The 17441-nt window shown below is 43.4% G+C and overlaps 1 protein-coding gene across 1 annotated transcript in view; it reads left to right on the forward strand.

The window, feature by feature from the left end:
* LOC147725082 (uncharacterized) overlaps nt 1-17441 on the forward strand; it is a 186287-nt gene that overhangs the window by 145686 nt on the left and 23160 nt on the right. Inside the window, exon 8 of the mRNA XM_086967104.1 lies at nt 7518-7587. Within this exon, the coding sequence (XP_086823230.1) occupies nt 7518-7587 (70 nt within the window). The remainder of the gene's footprint in view (nt 1-7517; nt 7588-17441) is intronic.

Below are 17441 nucleotides of genomic sequence, written 5' to 3' on the forward strand. Positions count from 1 at the left end.
TCGTAAAAGGTTCATGAATTGTGGTACACTGAGGAAGGGGCAGTTTATGTAGAGCCTGCGATGATGCGTGGTTCAAGCAGAACACACTGGTAAGAATGTCTTTTAGCAACTGAATTTTGCCTTAATAAGGCCACGTGGCGATTATTTATGGTGCACTGAGTCAGTGGTATGTCTGGTGCTCAGTGTGTTCTCACCTGCGATGATGCATGGTTCTAGTGGTCTGTACTCAAAGCATTGACTGTTGTATACTAGACTGCATGAACTTAGAGGGGAAACAAAAACTACTATCAATGGTTATCAATTGCTCTGCAAACTAGGTCTAGTGATTGCTCCCCAAAATAAATTAAACGATTGCACTTCACGCAGTGCATTCTAACTTTCTCAAAATGGGGACGTATGTCTGGTGGCGATGTTGAAGGTGATGCCCCAGAGGTATTTGGTATTGCCGGTGGTGGAGGTACATTTAGGCGCAGTGTTCTACATTCTTTGTGAGCATAGTTCCCAGGATGCAAGGATTAAAGGTGCTTGTGCATACCAGCAGTGCCATAGGAGTTTTTTTTTGTTTGTGCCTTAAATAAATGAAGGCTAAATTCAGTACTGTCTGTAGTGTAGATAGAAAGCTGAATTCAAGTTGTGAATCCTACTTTCCTCAGTGTACTTGGAAGCCACTAGTCAGCACAGTTATAGAAGAATGCTTTTTTTCCACTTATTTAAACAAAATCTGAATACATACAGTATAATTGTGTCTGCATTACGTAAATCAAGGCTGAGTTCTCTACTGTCTATAGTGTAGATGCAAAGCTGAATTCAAGTTGTAAACCCTGCTGTCCACAGTGTAGATGTTAGGGTGGACTGCATCATCTGCAATCATGATTGAAATGAAAGATAGAACATGTATAGAATACATTATTAAAATATGTATGTTTCAGGGACATTTAAAAGGGACAGTATGTGTCACCATGACATAAAACTGTTCCCTCTTCTTTGCGATGATTTATGGTGCACTGAGTTAGTACTATCTGTGGCGCTGAGCTTGTACGTATCCTGCGATAATGCTTAGTGCAGGGAGGTTGCACTAGGAGCAATGTTTTTTGCCTAGTGAAATTTGTCTTAATAAGGCTACGGGGAGATGACTTGTGGTGCAGTGGGTTAGTGGTACCGAAAGAACTCGGAGTGTGCACACTCTGCGATGGTTCGTGGTTTGGGGGGGTCGCAGGGGTATAATGTCTCTTGTCTACTGGAATGCGTCATGTACAATCGCCATTCTACCTGAATCATGAGGCCTCACAATGTAGATCAAAGTCAGCAGTGATCACTGACATCAATAATTTTTTTTCGTCATATCTTTTAACAAAATATGAGGACTTAAAGTACAATTATCTCTACCTTAAACGAATCAAGGCTAAATTTCATGCTGTTCGTAGTATAGATTGAAAGCTGAATTCCAGTTGTGAACCCTGCTGTCCGCACTGTAGATCGAAGGCAGTAGTCAGCAGAGATATCGATGAATGATTTTTGTCACTTATTTTAACAAAATCAGAACAAATACAGTACAATTGTCTCTGAATTAAATAAATCAAGGTTGAATTCCCTACTGTCCGTAGTGTACATGCAAAGTTGACTTCAAGTTGTGAACCCTACTGTCCGCAGTGTAGATTAAAGGCAGTAGTTGACACAGACATCAAGGAATGGTTTTTTTGTCACATTCAATTGTCCCTGCCTTAAATAAATCAACACTGAATTCAATGTTGTCTGCAGTGCTGATGCGCCACCAGTATCAAGTGGTAAACTCTGTTGATCGCAGTGTACATTTGAAGGCAGTAGTTAGTATTGCTATTGAGCAATGTTTTTTTGTGGCATCCTTTAACAAAATTGTCTCTGCCTTACATAAATGAAGGATAACTTGAATGCTGTCCGTAGTGCAGATGGAAAGCTGAATTTAAGTTGTGAACCCTGCTGTCCGAAGTGTAGACCGAAGGCAGTAGTTGACACGGACATGGTGGAATGCTTTTCGTCACTTATTTAAACAAAATCTGAAGACATATAGTAGAATTGTCTTTGCATTAAATAAATGAAGGATGACTTTCCTACTGTTCATACTATAACAAAATCTGAGGACATAATTCAATTGTCGCTGCTTTAAATAAATCGAGACTGAACACAATGTTCTCTGTAGTGCTGATGCGCCACTGGTATCAAGTTGTACACTCTGCTTACCGCACTGTACATTGAAGGCAGTAGTCAGCACAGATACCGACGAATAATTTTTATCACTTATTTTAACAAAGTCTGAGGACATAGAGTAGAATTGTCCCTACCTCATATAAATGAAAGATAACTTCAATGCTGTGCGTAGTGTAGATCAAAAGCTAAATTCAAGTTGTGAACCCTGCTGTCCGCAGTGTAGATCGAAGGCAGTAGTCGATACAGACATAAGTCTGCGGTGCCGCTGAGTTCACAATCGGCCTGTATCGAGGAGGCACGTGATCATGGCGGCCGCCACTTGGCAGGGTGAGGACCTTCGCTGTGGCAGAGTCTTTTCTCTTTGCAGAAGTGATCCACGCCCAAGGCGTAGGCTAATTATTTATAGTCTTATGCTGGAGTTGCATATGTTGGATCAGCCCACTTCAGTTCTGCTTCAAGGGGGGAGAGACAACGCAGCAACATGACCAAGATATTCCCCAGAGTCTCAGATAATATGGTTGCGTCCATTGTGCAGTACACACGTAACAATGGTGTATCTACACACGGAAAGGTTTTTGGTTTATATAGTGAGTTGTGTATAGCATTTCAACAGTAGTCTTGCCAATGTGTAATTTATTGTTTATGTTTGAGTTCCTTCCCTTTTACATAGTTGGTTGCCATATCTCTGAACATTGAGCTAGTGTGCTATTGAGGGCATATATTATTCTGGGAAAGTGTGTTGTCCTGTTTTGTGCTGCTTCTGAAGTAGTAGAGGGGGAGGGGTCAGGAGGGGTGGTTGTAGTGGTGGTGGCACTAGGTGTTGTGGTTTTGTTGGTTGTTGGAAGTACATAATTAGTACCTGTATTACACATTTGTCTTTTGATATGGGTGTGAGGTAGATGTAAGTCAAGCAGTTCATCGTCTACATCCTTACACTAGTTAAATGTCGATATTAATTTGTTAGTGGTTAGTGAAGCTATCACCTGTTTTTTTTAGGTAGCATTGCAGATTTGACCTGCTGTTGAAAATATGGGGAAGTGTTGTTTTTTTTTTTTTACAAAGGGAACGGCTACTTTGTATATCATAAATGTTAGTTGTGGTTCTGGTTTGAGGAAATTTTCTTGGAGTAAGGAATAAACTAAAGAATGGTTATATATGCAGTTTTTACGACGTTGCGAATGGGATGATAATTAAAAAAGATAGAAAAATACAGATATGCTTAATGAATTTTATAATTAGGAATTATCATTTAAAAAACCTTTGAAATTCACTGAAAAAAACGCAAGTTATAGTTAGCAGAACTAACTATAAAGGAGGAATTTCAATGGTTTTGTATGAGTGAAATGTCCAGCTAACTATAACACCCCTGAAACCTGTGGTTTTTTAAGTGAATATATATATAAATATATATATATATATATATATATATATATATATATATATATATATATATATATATATATATATATATATATATATATATATATATATATATATATATATATATATATATATATATATATACCATAGATTTCAAACATGTTATAGTTAGGAATTTGCATTTAAAAAACCTTAGAAATTCCATGAAAAAAAACATAGGTTTTAGGGGTATTATAGTTAGGTAGACATTTCACTCGTATAATACCATTGAAATTCCTCCGTTATAGTTAGTGGTACTCACTATAATTCGCGCGCCCGCAATCCACTGCTGATGATATCACACATTACATCATTCATGACATGGTCAGTGACATCACTGATGACACCACTGATGACATATCAAATCACAGTGATGTCATTTGAGGCCAGACTGAGCTGGGTGCACAACTCCTAATTTTACCGAAAAAAAAAGAAAATAGCCCCTATCACTAATTTATATTATCCCCAAGGACCCCATCCCCCAGGGCTTATATAAAACGTTGGGGACCATGGAGGGAGCCCCAATGCCCCCACGGTCCCAGCCGGCTCCCCAAGTCCTTCGGGAGTCAGCATTGCTTTTCCACATGGGGAGCTATGCAGCTCCCCATGTGGAAAAGCAATCTAGTTTGGATTTTGAAAGAGAGAACAGGTTTCCCTGCTCTGTGTTTCAAAATCCAAACCAAGATTGCTCCGGGAGGGCAGGAACTGCAAGACTCCTGCCCTCTCATAGCAAACTGCAGTGTCAAGGGGGTGGGCACCTCGGGACACTGCAGGAGCAGGCCCTGGGGGGTGGCGATCCCCAGGGCCACAACAAGGCTCCATGAGGGGGGACACGCATCCCCCTCCAACAAGACACAAAGCCACAGGGATGGTAGTCCCCGGGGCTTGGGGTGCCATTGAGCCCCCCACTCCCATATTTTGCTGGGGGGGCCCCCATTTAATGTAATATTTCACCCCCCAGGGCTAATTATTTTATTTTTTATTTTTATTTTTTTACACCCTGCGCACACTTTGCTGTTTAAAAATAATGATAATTATAAGTTGGGCCCTGGGAGTCCTTGTGGGACCCCCTAAGCAGGTCTAAAGGGTTAGGGTATTTCTACCCTGCCACCTTTATACGTTTTGCACACTTATTCCACTAACTTCTTCAGCCTCGCATCTACCGAGGCACAAAATGGCTGCCAACACTTTCTGGTTCCGAATGTTGACAACCACTTGACAGCCAATTAGCATTCAGCACGTGATCGGGACGGTGCGTTTAGGGTGTGCTCAGGATGCGCAGATCCAACGCGGCCATAAATATAAGTACTTTTAAGTTTAATTTTCTCAGGAACTACTGAACGGATTTACACCATTTAAGCAAAAGGCAAGAGTCTGAAATAAAGACTACCTCTTTGCCAAATTTGGTGTAATTCTGTTCAGTAGTTCGGGCTGTAGCCGCGATGAACGGTTCTTATGAAAAATTGCATGGGGAAAACAGGTTTTGGGACCCCCCTTTTTTCTCGGCCCCCGCTTCACGAATCACCCCAAGACTTTCAGGATAGGTGCGGACCGGAGCTGGCCACTAGTTTTGAACATTTCGAAAAGATTCGTCAACCAGTGCCAAAGGTATTCCGAATAGAATGTTGTGGATTTCCTATGTTAAATAGGTCCTATCTATGACTACTAATGGCGACCGCCAGTAGGTAATATATATATATATATATCCCCCTGATTCCTCTGCCTCTTGTGACAGCGGCCCAAGCGGGCTGGCAACCCACTTGAAATCACTCCTTTCTTTTTATCCTTGAGAAAAGACAGCCAGGGCACAAATTCCTTAAAGCGGGAGTTTAATTAAAGCAACACAACATTCTCCCGATGCATTTGGAAGCAAAGCTTCTTGGTCACGGGTCCGTTTACAATTCACCAATGACGGATATATGTACGTGTAATCTACCAACACCATAGAGGTCGGACTTTGCAGGGCAAACAGTATTTCATCACTTTGGCAGCCATATTTTAACGTGGGAGCATACAATAATCAAACATGTTTGCTTTATTGGTGCCTTTAAGTATTCTATTTCTGATACAGTTATTAATACCATAACTTGTAAATATATGTATTTTTGACCAAAATAAATATTAAATATTGTCCATCGTGTATTGCCCCATTGGGCATATGAGCTCACAACCATAAACAATCGTAGTCCAATTCTGCCTTAGTGGGCTACATACAGATATGTATTGATGATCCACCGACTTCTTACTGCAGGTGAAAGTTCCAGATACGGTAGCTACTACAGATTTAAGATCTCTTGCATACTTTATGCCCTTTGTATCCAACAAAAACATAAAATAATAAAATTAGATCTTCATACTCTTTTAAAATCAGAAATATGTAAACATGTTTTTCTTAGAGACACAGGTCAATGTTATTTCAACTTCCAACTTTAAAATTGTAAAGAATCACAATTTAATTCACCCTAGATGCACCAATAATTCTTCATCCCTATTCAATCCTCTGGGAAATTTCGTATTGTATTTGATAATCAGTTTGGATTCTAATCTACGCAATTGTTGTACCCTATACTCCACTCTTTCTGATATTGGGATTCTGTCCAGAACGCAAAATTTCCCCAAGCTCGTATCTTTATTGCAGATGTTCTAGCACACATCTTTTGGCCTTTTGTATGGTACTGCTAATGTCGCAAATGGAGCATGAGCATTTTAGACAGCAGACATAGTAATCTAAATTACACAATAAATGTTTGTATACTCTGTAAGCAGGTTTCCCATTATATAGTTTTTCAGTTTGGTTCATACTGAATTTGAAAGCTTGGCATGTAGTGTAAGTAAATAACCCTTGAATATTGTCCTGCCTTTGCCTTTCTAGCACTGTACTGCTACACAGTACATCTTTGAGTGACGTACACCTTTTAAAGGTGACCAGGGCATGGTCGCCTAGTGATTTAACTAGTGTTTCATCTGCCAGTCAAAAATGTTACCTATTGATTCATTCTCTGAAATGCAAGTCAAATTCCTCAAGCAGGACAAGGATGCGGGCTATATTTGATGAAGTCGTCTCAAAGGTGGATAGCTATTGGATGAGGTCTCACCGAGGCCTTTGGGTTGACAGGAAAAGCTCACAGTGGGAGAAATCCAAAGTTAGCTGATGCCGCAGGCACCCAATTGACCACATACTTTTCACACCTTTGCCTCGTCAAAATTTCTACCTTCAGATTTTGTCATTTTTATGGAGCTCTGAATCCATCAGTGTGGCAAGCCTTAAGATATATCTGACGAGGTCCACTCGAAATCAAATACCTCGGGCACAAGATTCCACTGAAGCTCCTGACATCCAAACATTTTTCAAATCTCAGAGATTCTGTTGCAGCCTCTTGGCCACTTCGACAGCATCCAGGACCTCAGGGACAGCACTTACTGTTTATCCCTCACTATAGCAGGGCCCACCAGCAGTGTTCAGTTATTACTAGTCAACTTATCACTTCATGGCTCTTGCAGCTTTTTCTCTGCCAATAGCCACACCGAAGTTCAGCCAACTGACTGGGTTAGCCGCTTTTGAGTAAGAAGTCGTATCTCAATCCTTTGTGTGCTGCTTGTAAAGGGGGCTTGGATGTGAGAAGGTGCTGAATATGAGTACCTGTTAGAGACAAATGGTGCTTTTCATACTGGACATGGTAGGAGCATTTGAATAGGTAGTTTTCTATATATGAAGGTTAGGATTGGTAGGAATCCCAAATTTGAGGGGTATGCCGAGTCATGGTGCAACATGTGATCTGATTGCAGAAATGAGGGGTGCCAAGAGTGAGTGTGGTGATGAGTGTTGTAGTTGAAAGACAATTCCAGATGTGATGGAGGCTTCAGATGTGAAGTGAAAAATTAAACATCCTTCATTTTCTTTTATTCCCGTTTAGTGTTCACCTTCATCTCGTTCTGCTAAAGAAGACACTGTAACTCTTGAAATGGCTCCAATTGGGATTTCAGGTATAAACCATTGCTTTCATGTTTTGTTAAACTGCACTGCTGTGGATATTCGATTTGTAGTCTACATAAGAAGCCTACCCAAAAACACCCTAGTTTTGGAAATGTTTCTTGTTATGTGTAAGTGGTTGTGGGACACAAGTGTGTGGGGTGCATGTGGGCCATACTGATGGGGAAATTGACAACTACTGTTGTGTAAAAGTCAACACCCGAGGGAAGTGTCAGGACACAGAGGAGTCATGAGAAATTGCTGATTCATCATGTTTTTGGACTGCAGAGACCTGGAAAATATGAGTAAATATGAGTAAATGCCTCTCCATCCTCTTTGCCACGCCTTCCCATTTGAGGATGGAGGGCAGCCTTTAATGATCGTATGCTCGAAAGGAGAGATTGCACAGCACACTGACTCCAGGGATACAGCACTGAGGCCCCCATGCCTCTGGTACCCTAGCCATCCACTCTGCAACTACAGATCTGTCCACATGGTGGAATGTATGACGTTACAACGCAAAAATGTACAACGCATGCCTTTACAACACAGTTTTGGACTTACAAAGTCCATTGCAACGCATGATTTTACAAAGCATTCCATAACAACACTTTTTTTAAAACTACATTTACAACACATTCCATTACAACGCATACCATTACATGACATACCATTACAATGCATATTCTTTTTAGGGCAATAGTAGGGTAAGTGTTGGATAGTGTAGGGGTAAAAATGACTATTCCCACACCAGTGAGTGCCACCGTAGGGTAAGTGTTGGATAGTGTAGGGTTACAAATTACTATTCTCCATTACTTACCGTATAATGCGTTGTAATGGCATGTGTTGTAGTGACATGCATTGTAATGACATGGGTTGTCGTGACATGCGCTGTAATGGCTGCATTGTAATGGCATGCGATGTAAAGGATGTTGTGTTGTAATGACTGCGTTGTAATGGTAGTTTGTTGAAATGACTGCGTTGTAAAAGTTGTTTCCCACATGGTGCAGCTGGGCCTCATGTTCATGCCATTACATGTCCTAGCAGACCCAAGAGACCTCCTTCCTAAGTGCTGTACTTCTGGTGCCATTTGACTAGGGGCCCTATCTACCTACCCTACATCTAGTTCATCATCCATGTGGCAAATAGTACCTTCGCTGTGGTGGGATAAGACGGGCATCACCCATTTCTTAATAATACCCCTCTACACTTAGACCCTACCAGATGATCCTCAATGTGCGCATGGACTTTGCTGTACCTCCTGAAAAATCATACCCTAACCTGGGCGTCAGTGGCAGCCCAACCCAATCTGACCTTAAAGACCTTAAGAGATGAAGACATACAGAATAGACCATGTAATATAACCTGGGGTTATTCTGGCAGGCCAATGTTTCTCAGCACAAGGTTACAAGTGAAAATCAGGATAAACCAGTGAGCAGCATAACATCCCCACTACAATACAACAATAAGATGGCCTCAGTCAAGAACTCACAATAGATTTTTTTCACTGAGATTATGGAGACCCTTGGGGTCAAAACAACAACCCCACAGTCACATCTTCAGGATTATAAGTCTCACCAGAGATTCAACTTGCGGATTTCAGAACAAAATTAAATTCAATACCAACAGAAATTAGTATTTTCCCTCAATAAGGTGGATGGACTTGAAAATAAGTTAACTATGATGAAGAGTCAACTGGAAGGGGCTGACTCCTGGGGACCCTGGTGTTTAGTATCTTACGCAGAAAGTGATTAAACTTGAGGACTGGATATGACACAACATGAAAATGTTTTGGTCAAACATTTATCACACCTTATAGGATTGACTTACTTTCCACTTTTAGAACTTCTCAGGCACACATACTACCTAATAAAAACACAGAGAGACCCAGGCTGATCATAGCATGTTTCCTCCCATATGAACAAACACGGCAGACAGATATTATCAGTGGTGCGCACATATGTACCATTTGATTAGTAAGGCAAGACGTTTCAAATTGCTGCTGTCTTAGAAGAAACCAATGCTAAACAAAATTCCTTCCTCAGTATGGCCTTTTAGAACTAGCCATAATGTGGATAGCCTTGGTGGTACATCTAGAGATTTTGAGTGCCCTTAGGAACGGTCACAACTCTTAGACATAATTGATGAAGCAAGCATGAATGCCACACCACCATCAATGCAAATAAAGAGATCTTCTGAAAGGAACAAATGTGTCTCCCAATGATCGTGGGGGAAACCATACAAACCTTTTCAAACCTGACGGAAAGTAACAAGGAGATAATGACTATGGAAGAGATCACACGAGGTAAGTCCTGAGACAATTCTAGATCCTCAATTAAATCTGCCATGTCACTAGATAAAGAATAATCTATGCCATAATACCCCAATGGTTGTTACTGTGGACAGATGAGTATCCTTTGATCGAACCTCTGCATACACAGCTTACCTGCCCTCCCAGTGACTTTTTATCAACTCCAGATAGACTGAGTCCTAAGCCCAGATCTGTTGCTTTTTCTCACCACCCCCGTTCCCTCCCTCTATTCCGGTATATACTTACCATATGCTTCTCAACCATATCCCTCCTCATCAGGATTGTCACCTATTCTCTCTCTACATGGACCATGGTTGTATGATCTACTAATGTGAGATGTCACTGGAAGGATCAACCAGGTAGCGCACAAGCTGGACAGTAGGAACAGTTGAGTACCCATCCAAGACCAACCTTCTCACCCTTCTGGAACATTCTAAGGGAGCCCTTGCTTGCCTGTAGGAACTGGAGAGACAGGGAGGTCACAGAGGCACCAGCAGCCCCAGCTACCCCATGCCAACAGAAGGGAGAGGCAAGTTGAGGTGCAACCTGAGTGAGACACAAGGGTACCTCCCTGGGTGACTGGGACATCCCACTGAGTGGCTATACTTAGCTTCTACGGGAATGGCCTATATGGAGAAGGGCTACATACACTTGGGTGGGACCTGGACTGCCAGGTGGCATCCCGGACTGGCGCCATTTAACTCCATTCAATCTGGTCAGACCACTACGGGCGCTCAAGCATCCAGGCTGCTTGGTCTTCGCTCTGCTGGGTGGCCTCCACAAAAGGCACACACTTGAGTCAAACAATTATGGTTGGAAGCTTTTTGCTTGAAACAGCAGCCAAAGCTAGAGAAACAGTCCATCCCTAAATAGACCAATGGCCCGATTCACAAAGGTAAACTGAGGTGAATGTCTAACTTTACGACTTTCGGTATTCACAAAAGGCATTTGCATGTCTTGAAGTTAGATGTTTGTCTCAGTTAAACTTATGTTTTGATCTTAAGTTTAACAAAGACCAGGACTTTTGGTCTCAGTTAAACTTAAGACCAAAGTTTAAGTTTAAATGAGACAAAAGTCTACCTTTATTATTTATAAATGGATTGTCACTCAACGAAACAGGGGAGCCCTGCCTGGGCCTACAGAACCTTGTCCTGTACTCCAAGTGGCACAGTGGACTAGAAAATGGAGCCTAAGACCAGGAGCTTTTACCCTCCCACCAACTGCAGCTCTGACTGGTGGCCTGTTGAGAGGTTCCTCACCTGGAAATGTGGGTGAAATGTCCTTGGGCCTGTAGGGCTCCATCTAGAGAATGACGCACAGGGCTTTCACCTCTGGGCCAGCTAGATATCTTACCTTCGCCTCCCTGAGACTCCAGGATCCCATACCGGGTACTTTAAGACATGGTGGGATGGAGAATAGAGCCTAGGGCTGGGAACTTCTACCCGTGGTCCTGCAGAAGCTCTGAGTTACCCAAGTCCCAATGAGAGGCTAATTTGAAGCCCTGACAGAGCTTCTTATTTCAGGCAGGTAGCGGAAGCCATTCTGGGCCTGCGGGACCCTCTCTTTGGTTCCAAGTGACAGAGTAGGCAGGGGCAGGGAGCCCAGGGACAGACTCTCCCACCCCTGGGCCAGCTAAAGTTTGCACCCGAGCTTTAACTTGGGTACACAGGGGAGACATCCCCAGGCATGGGGGACAAAGGCTTGGGCACTTTGCAATGTAGTGGGCCAACAACCAGACCCCAGGTCCCAATTTCCTCACTTTGGCCTGCCAGAGCACTACCTATTCTTGTGATTGGTGCACACCGAGTGGCAGAGGGGTACATTCAAGTGAATAGATCCGGCCTCCTGGAACAATGACTGGGCTTGAAGCTTCAAATTAGCCTCTCATTGGGACTTCCAGGGTAACTAAGATTTCTGAACACTGAGTCACGCAAAGGAAATGACATATTTTGTTTATTTGTTTTAAGTGAAAAATTTCACCAGTGGCCTTGTCATGACACATTTTGCATCACCCATGTAGGCATGATCAATGACTAGTTATATTTTTGTAAAGCCCAGATTATCTGGTGCATTCGGTTTGCCTTATGATTCTCACAAGGTTAGGGGTACTGGGAAGCTTTGCAGACCTTTTTTTTAGGATTCAATAGTAGGAAATATATTTTTCTTTTGCTCATGAACATGTGGAGACACTTTGTATGGATTGCCAGAACTGCAGAGCTCCTTAGGTTCCCAATTGATGGATTAAAAGGTACTACACAGAGGCTCCAGACTTTGGGTTTAAGTATCACTAGATATTCTTTCTTTAATAATGGTACACAAAGAAAAGAGATATAAACCCGTCAAGCGAGGGGGCCTCAGTGGTTAAATAACTTGATGATGCAGAATGAGTCTACCTGCCAGGCATTCTCTTTTAATTCTGTGTACACTGTGGCCTTCATGGCCACGTAATGTCTGTCCAACATTCCTTAGTTTGTTGGGAAACACCACCCTCTCAGAAGTGTATCAAAGCAAGTCCTAGAGAGATCCTGGTGCTCTCCTTTTGCAAAGTGCTTTTAGGCAGAAAAAAAGTGCTTCAGATTCCTGGGCCTTTTAGATGAAAGCCCAGAGTTAGACCTTCACCCATGAATGCATATGACTCTGTACCTAGAAAAATGTGTGATGCTCAAATGGGTCATTAAGGTGTTGCCGATAAAAGTACTGACTGCCGGGCTCCAGTACTTATCTTCAAGCGTGTTAGAACTGGATTCTGGTCCAAATCGAAATTTGGCCATTTATGGGACTAGTAGGTGAGAGAGCTGGCAAAGCAGAAAATGCCCACTGAAGTATGAGCTGCTGATTTCTGAGAGCAAACTAGGGAATACTCGCTTTGCGGGCCAAAAGCAATACATCTTGATACCGGTAAGAACAGGATTGTGATCACCGGTGAACCATTGTTTGGGATGCAGACATACTCCAAGCTGACATGCCTGGAACATCTATATCAGCTATTCATGACAGCATGCTGGCTAAAGAGATGTTCGAGTCAGAATATAATAGTTTTACTCACCACAATAAAGAAATGCTGCCCAAGTGAGAAACTTCCCAATAAAGCATGGGGTGCCCTTGATGTACCGCTAGCTGGCCAGGTGAGAAACTACTCCCTCCACCTGATGAAGCATTGGAGTAATTGATATCCCACTAGCTGGACACGTGAGAAACTCCTCCCTCCTCCCGATGAAGCATGGGGTTCCCTAGATGTCCCACCTGCTGGAAAAGTGAGAAACTAATCCCTCCTCCCGATGAAGCATGGGGGCCCTTCATGTACCACTACCTTACCAGGTAAGAAAGTACTCCCTCCTCCTGACGATGCATGAAAGCAATTGATGTCCCACTGTCTGGATAAGTTAGAAATTACACCCTCCTCCCGATAAAGCATGGGAGTAATTGATGTCCCACTAGCTGGACATGTGAGAAACTATTCCATCCTCCTGATAAAGCATGGGAGTAATTGATGTCCCACTAGCTGGACAACTGAGAAACTCCTCCCTCCTTCCGATGAAGCATGGGGTGCCCTTGATGTTCCCCTAGCTGGACAAGTGAGAAACTACTCCCTACTCCCTGCTCCTGATGAAGCATGGGATGCCCTTGATGTCCCACTAGCTTGACAAGTGAGAAACTACTCCCTACTCCCTCATCCAGATGAAGCATGGGGTGCCCTTGATGTAACACTAGCAGGACAAGGGAGAAACTACCCCCTCCTCCCGATGAAGCATGGGTGCCCTTGATGTCACATTAGTAGGACAAGGGAGAGACTACTCCCTCCTTCTGATGAAGCATGGGGCGCCCTTGATGCCCTACTAGCTGGACAAGTGACAAACTCCTCCCTCCTCCCAATGAAGCATGGGGCACCCTTGATCTGCCACTAGCCGGACAATTAAGAAACTCCTCCCTCCTCCCGATGAAGCATGGGGTGCCCTTGATTTCCCACTAGCTGGACAAGAGAGAAACTACTCCCTCCTCCCGATGAAGCATGGCGTGCCCTTGATGTCCCACTAGCTGGACAAGTAAGAAACTACTTCCTCCTCCCAATGTTATTTTATGTTATTTATAGAGCGCACGATTACCCTGAGGTGTCCTGGCACTAGCTCAACTCTACTGAGAAACATGGTGGCACAGAGAGAAAGGGTGGCTGTTGGGAGTTATTTGTTAAAAAGCAATTTTTTGATTGGCTTCCTGAAAGCTAGAAGGTTTGTAGCATTCCTCAAACTCCAAGGGAGGGTATTCCAAGCCTTGGCCACACCTGTAATACAACTTCTCCTTCCCCACAAAGCTTTCTTCGTTGTTGGTATGCTCGCAAATTTGGCTCCTAATGAACAAAAGTTTCTTTTAGAAGTGAACCATTGAAATTTATGGGTCACAAACTCGGGACCTTGACCTTGAAGTGCCTTAAAGACTGTGCACAGTGATTTGAATTTCACCCTTTTCTTGATGGGCAGCCAATGTAGTTTTTTAATTTCTTTGACTACCAATGTGAATTTGGGGGTGCCTGTCACCAGACTCGCTGCGCTGCATTTTGCAAGGTCTGTAGTTTATTCAGGTGTTACGCTAGGGTGTTTAAAAAAAGCCCATTGCAGTAGTCCAGTCAGGAGAAAATAATGGATGAGACGACTGTTCATGAGCTTTCTTCTAGCAAAAATGGTTTGACCTTTTTTAGCAGGTTGAGGGAGTGAAAGGTAGCAAAGGTAGTAGCCTTTATCTGGTGCTCAAAATTCAGTTTGTCGTCTACTAGAATACCTAGATTTTTTGCCTTCTCTGTGGGTTTGGGAAGAATACCCAGATCTTCTGGCCACCTGTCTGGGGTACAGAAGTTGGCATTTTTGCCAAACGTGAGGATGAATTAACTGCTCCCATACAGTCATGGAAGTCCTTGCCAATGCCTGTTTCCTGACCTTGTGAAAGAGACACATCAATTTACGTGTTGTCTGCATAGGACGTAAGGCTAAAACCATAAGATTTTATCAAGGGAGCCAAGGATGCCACATACACATTAAAAAGGGTTGGGCTAAGGGACGACCCTTGTAGAACCCCACACAGAAGCGAGAAAGGTTTAGATTCGAAATTCCCTAAGGAGACTGTTTCCTGTCCATTAGAAACGCTTTTAGCAGCCCCCAAGCCGTAACTCTACTCCAATGTCAAAAGATCGCGATGGACCATATCGAAGGCCGCAGACAAATCCAGCATGATGAGGGCCACCTTGCCACCTTGGTCTAGGGCTTTCATGATTTCTTCAGTTGATTATATCAGGGCGGTCTCTAGCAGCATGCATGGGGTGCCCTTGATGTCCCACTAGCTGGACAAGTGAGAAACTACTCCCTCCTCCCAAAGAAACATGGGGTGCCCTCGATGTACCACTAGCTGGCCAAGTGAGAACCTACTCCATCCTCTCGATGAAGCATGGGGCGCCCTTGATGTACCACTAGCTGACCAAGCGATAAACTACTCCCTCATCCAGTTGAAGCATGGGGTGCCCTTTATATCCCAATAGCTGAACAAGTGAGAAACTACTCCCTGCTCCTGATGAATCATGAGGTGCCCTTGATGTCCCTTAGCTGGCCAAGTGAGAAACTACTCCCTCCTCCGGATGAAGCAAGGGGCGCCCTTGATGTCCCACTAGATGCACAAGTGAGAAACTACTCCCTCCTCCAAATAAAGCATGGGGTGCCCTTGATGTGCCACCTGCTGGCCAAATGAGAAACTCCTCCCTCCTCCCAATGAAGCATGGGGTGCCTTTGATGTCCCACTGAGAATTTCAATGATTTGAACCTCAAAACAATACAGAAAAACAGAAACCGAGGTGTACATCACACAAATACAAATTCTGAAATATTTTATTTAATTCACCAAAAAATTGGAAAATATTTTTATTATCTCAATGTGTAAAGAAATGTACTTTAATATCTTAAACATGGATCAATATGGCGTTCTCTAACATATAATTTTGTCATCACCATCACTCCTGCCGACATTGAATGAGAATGGCTTAGAAAAATCATGAACAATCTACACTGCTGTCACGACTATCACAGTGACAGTGCTAGTGAATTGCTGATGAGTCTCTCTATCACACTACCGGCACTGTGGGTGTGATATCAGTAGTGCATTGCTCCCCTGCTTGTGATTCACTCTATAGCTCTACTGGGACAGCATCATGAGAGCACTGTGGGTGTGGCATCAGTAATGTCATGTTGCACTGCTGGTGAGTCTCTCTATAGCATCTCGCCAGCACTACCAGACTGGCTTCATAACAGCACTGTGGATGCGGCATCAGTAGTGCGATGTAGCACTGCTGGTGAGTCACCCTATAGCACTACTGGACCAGCATCATAATAGCACTGTGGGGTGCGGCATCAGTAGTGCTTTGTAGCACTGCAGGTGAGTCTCTATATAGCACTAACGGGACCGCATCATGAGAGCATTGTGGGCACTACATCAGTAGTGCATTGTAGCAGTGCTGGTGAGTCTCTCTATAGCATCTTGACAGCACTGTGGGCGCAGCATCAGTAGTGCATTGTTCCACTGCTGGTGAGTCTCTCTTTAGCATCATGACAGCGCTGTGGGTGCGGGATCAGTAGTGCATTGTAGCACTGCCGGTTAGTCTCTCTATAGCATCATAACAGCCACTGTGGGTGCGGCATCAGTAGTGCTTTATAGCACTACTGGTGGTTCTCTCTATAGCACTACTGGAACAGCATCATGACAGCACTGTGAGTGCGGCATCAGTAGTGCATTGTATCACTGCCGGTTAGTCTCTCTATAGCATCATAACAGCCACTGTGCATGCAGCATCAGTAGTGCTTTGTAGCACTGCTGGTGATTCTCTCCATAGCACTACCGGAACGGCATCATGACAGCACTGTGAGTGCGGCATCAGTAGTGCATTGTATCACTGCCGGTTAGTCTCTCTATAGCATCATAACAGCCACTGTGCGTGCAGCATCAGTAGTGCTTTGTAGCACTGCTGGTGATTCTCTCTATAGCACTAACTGTGGGTGCGTGTTAAAAATGGGATTCCGGGTAAGCTAAGGTTTGCACCAAAGTCAGGCCGGAACTACCACTCTAGACAGGATAAGGGAATTACACTCCTAAAATAACCCCTGCTCACCCCCTTGGTAACTTGGCATGAGCAGTCAGGCTTATCTTAGAGACAGTGTGTAAAGTATTTGCACATAACCAACAGTAATGTAAGCACTACAAACGGACACCACACAAGTTTAGAAAAATATCCAATATTTTTACATACTCAAACAAGACCAAATATGATGAATATCCACAGTACAGTATTCTTAAAAATAGTTGTATTGCAAAATGTCCTTAAATTGCAAAGTTACGTTGAAAACACAGTTCGTACGAGTCGGTAACTCGGTCCGAGTCTACCGCGATGCTTAAAACAACAGAGTCTCACAGCTCTAGCAGACTGCGCCGGTACGGGCCAGCAACAGTGGGACAGACTCGTTAACAGTACCTTTCTTAGAGTGACTCACACAGTGGTGCAAGTTGTTCTTGGCATCCGTCGCGGTT

This window comes from Lissotriton vulgaris, chromosome 4_1 (assembly GCF_964263255.1).
Source record: "Lissotriton vulgaris chromosome 4_1, aLisVul1.2, whole genome shotgun sequence".
Taxonomy (NCBI): domain Eukaryota; kingdom Metazoa; phylum Chordata; class Amphibia; order Caudata; family Salamandridae; genus Lissotriton; species Lissotriton vulgaris.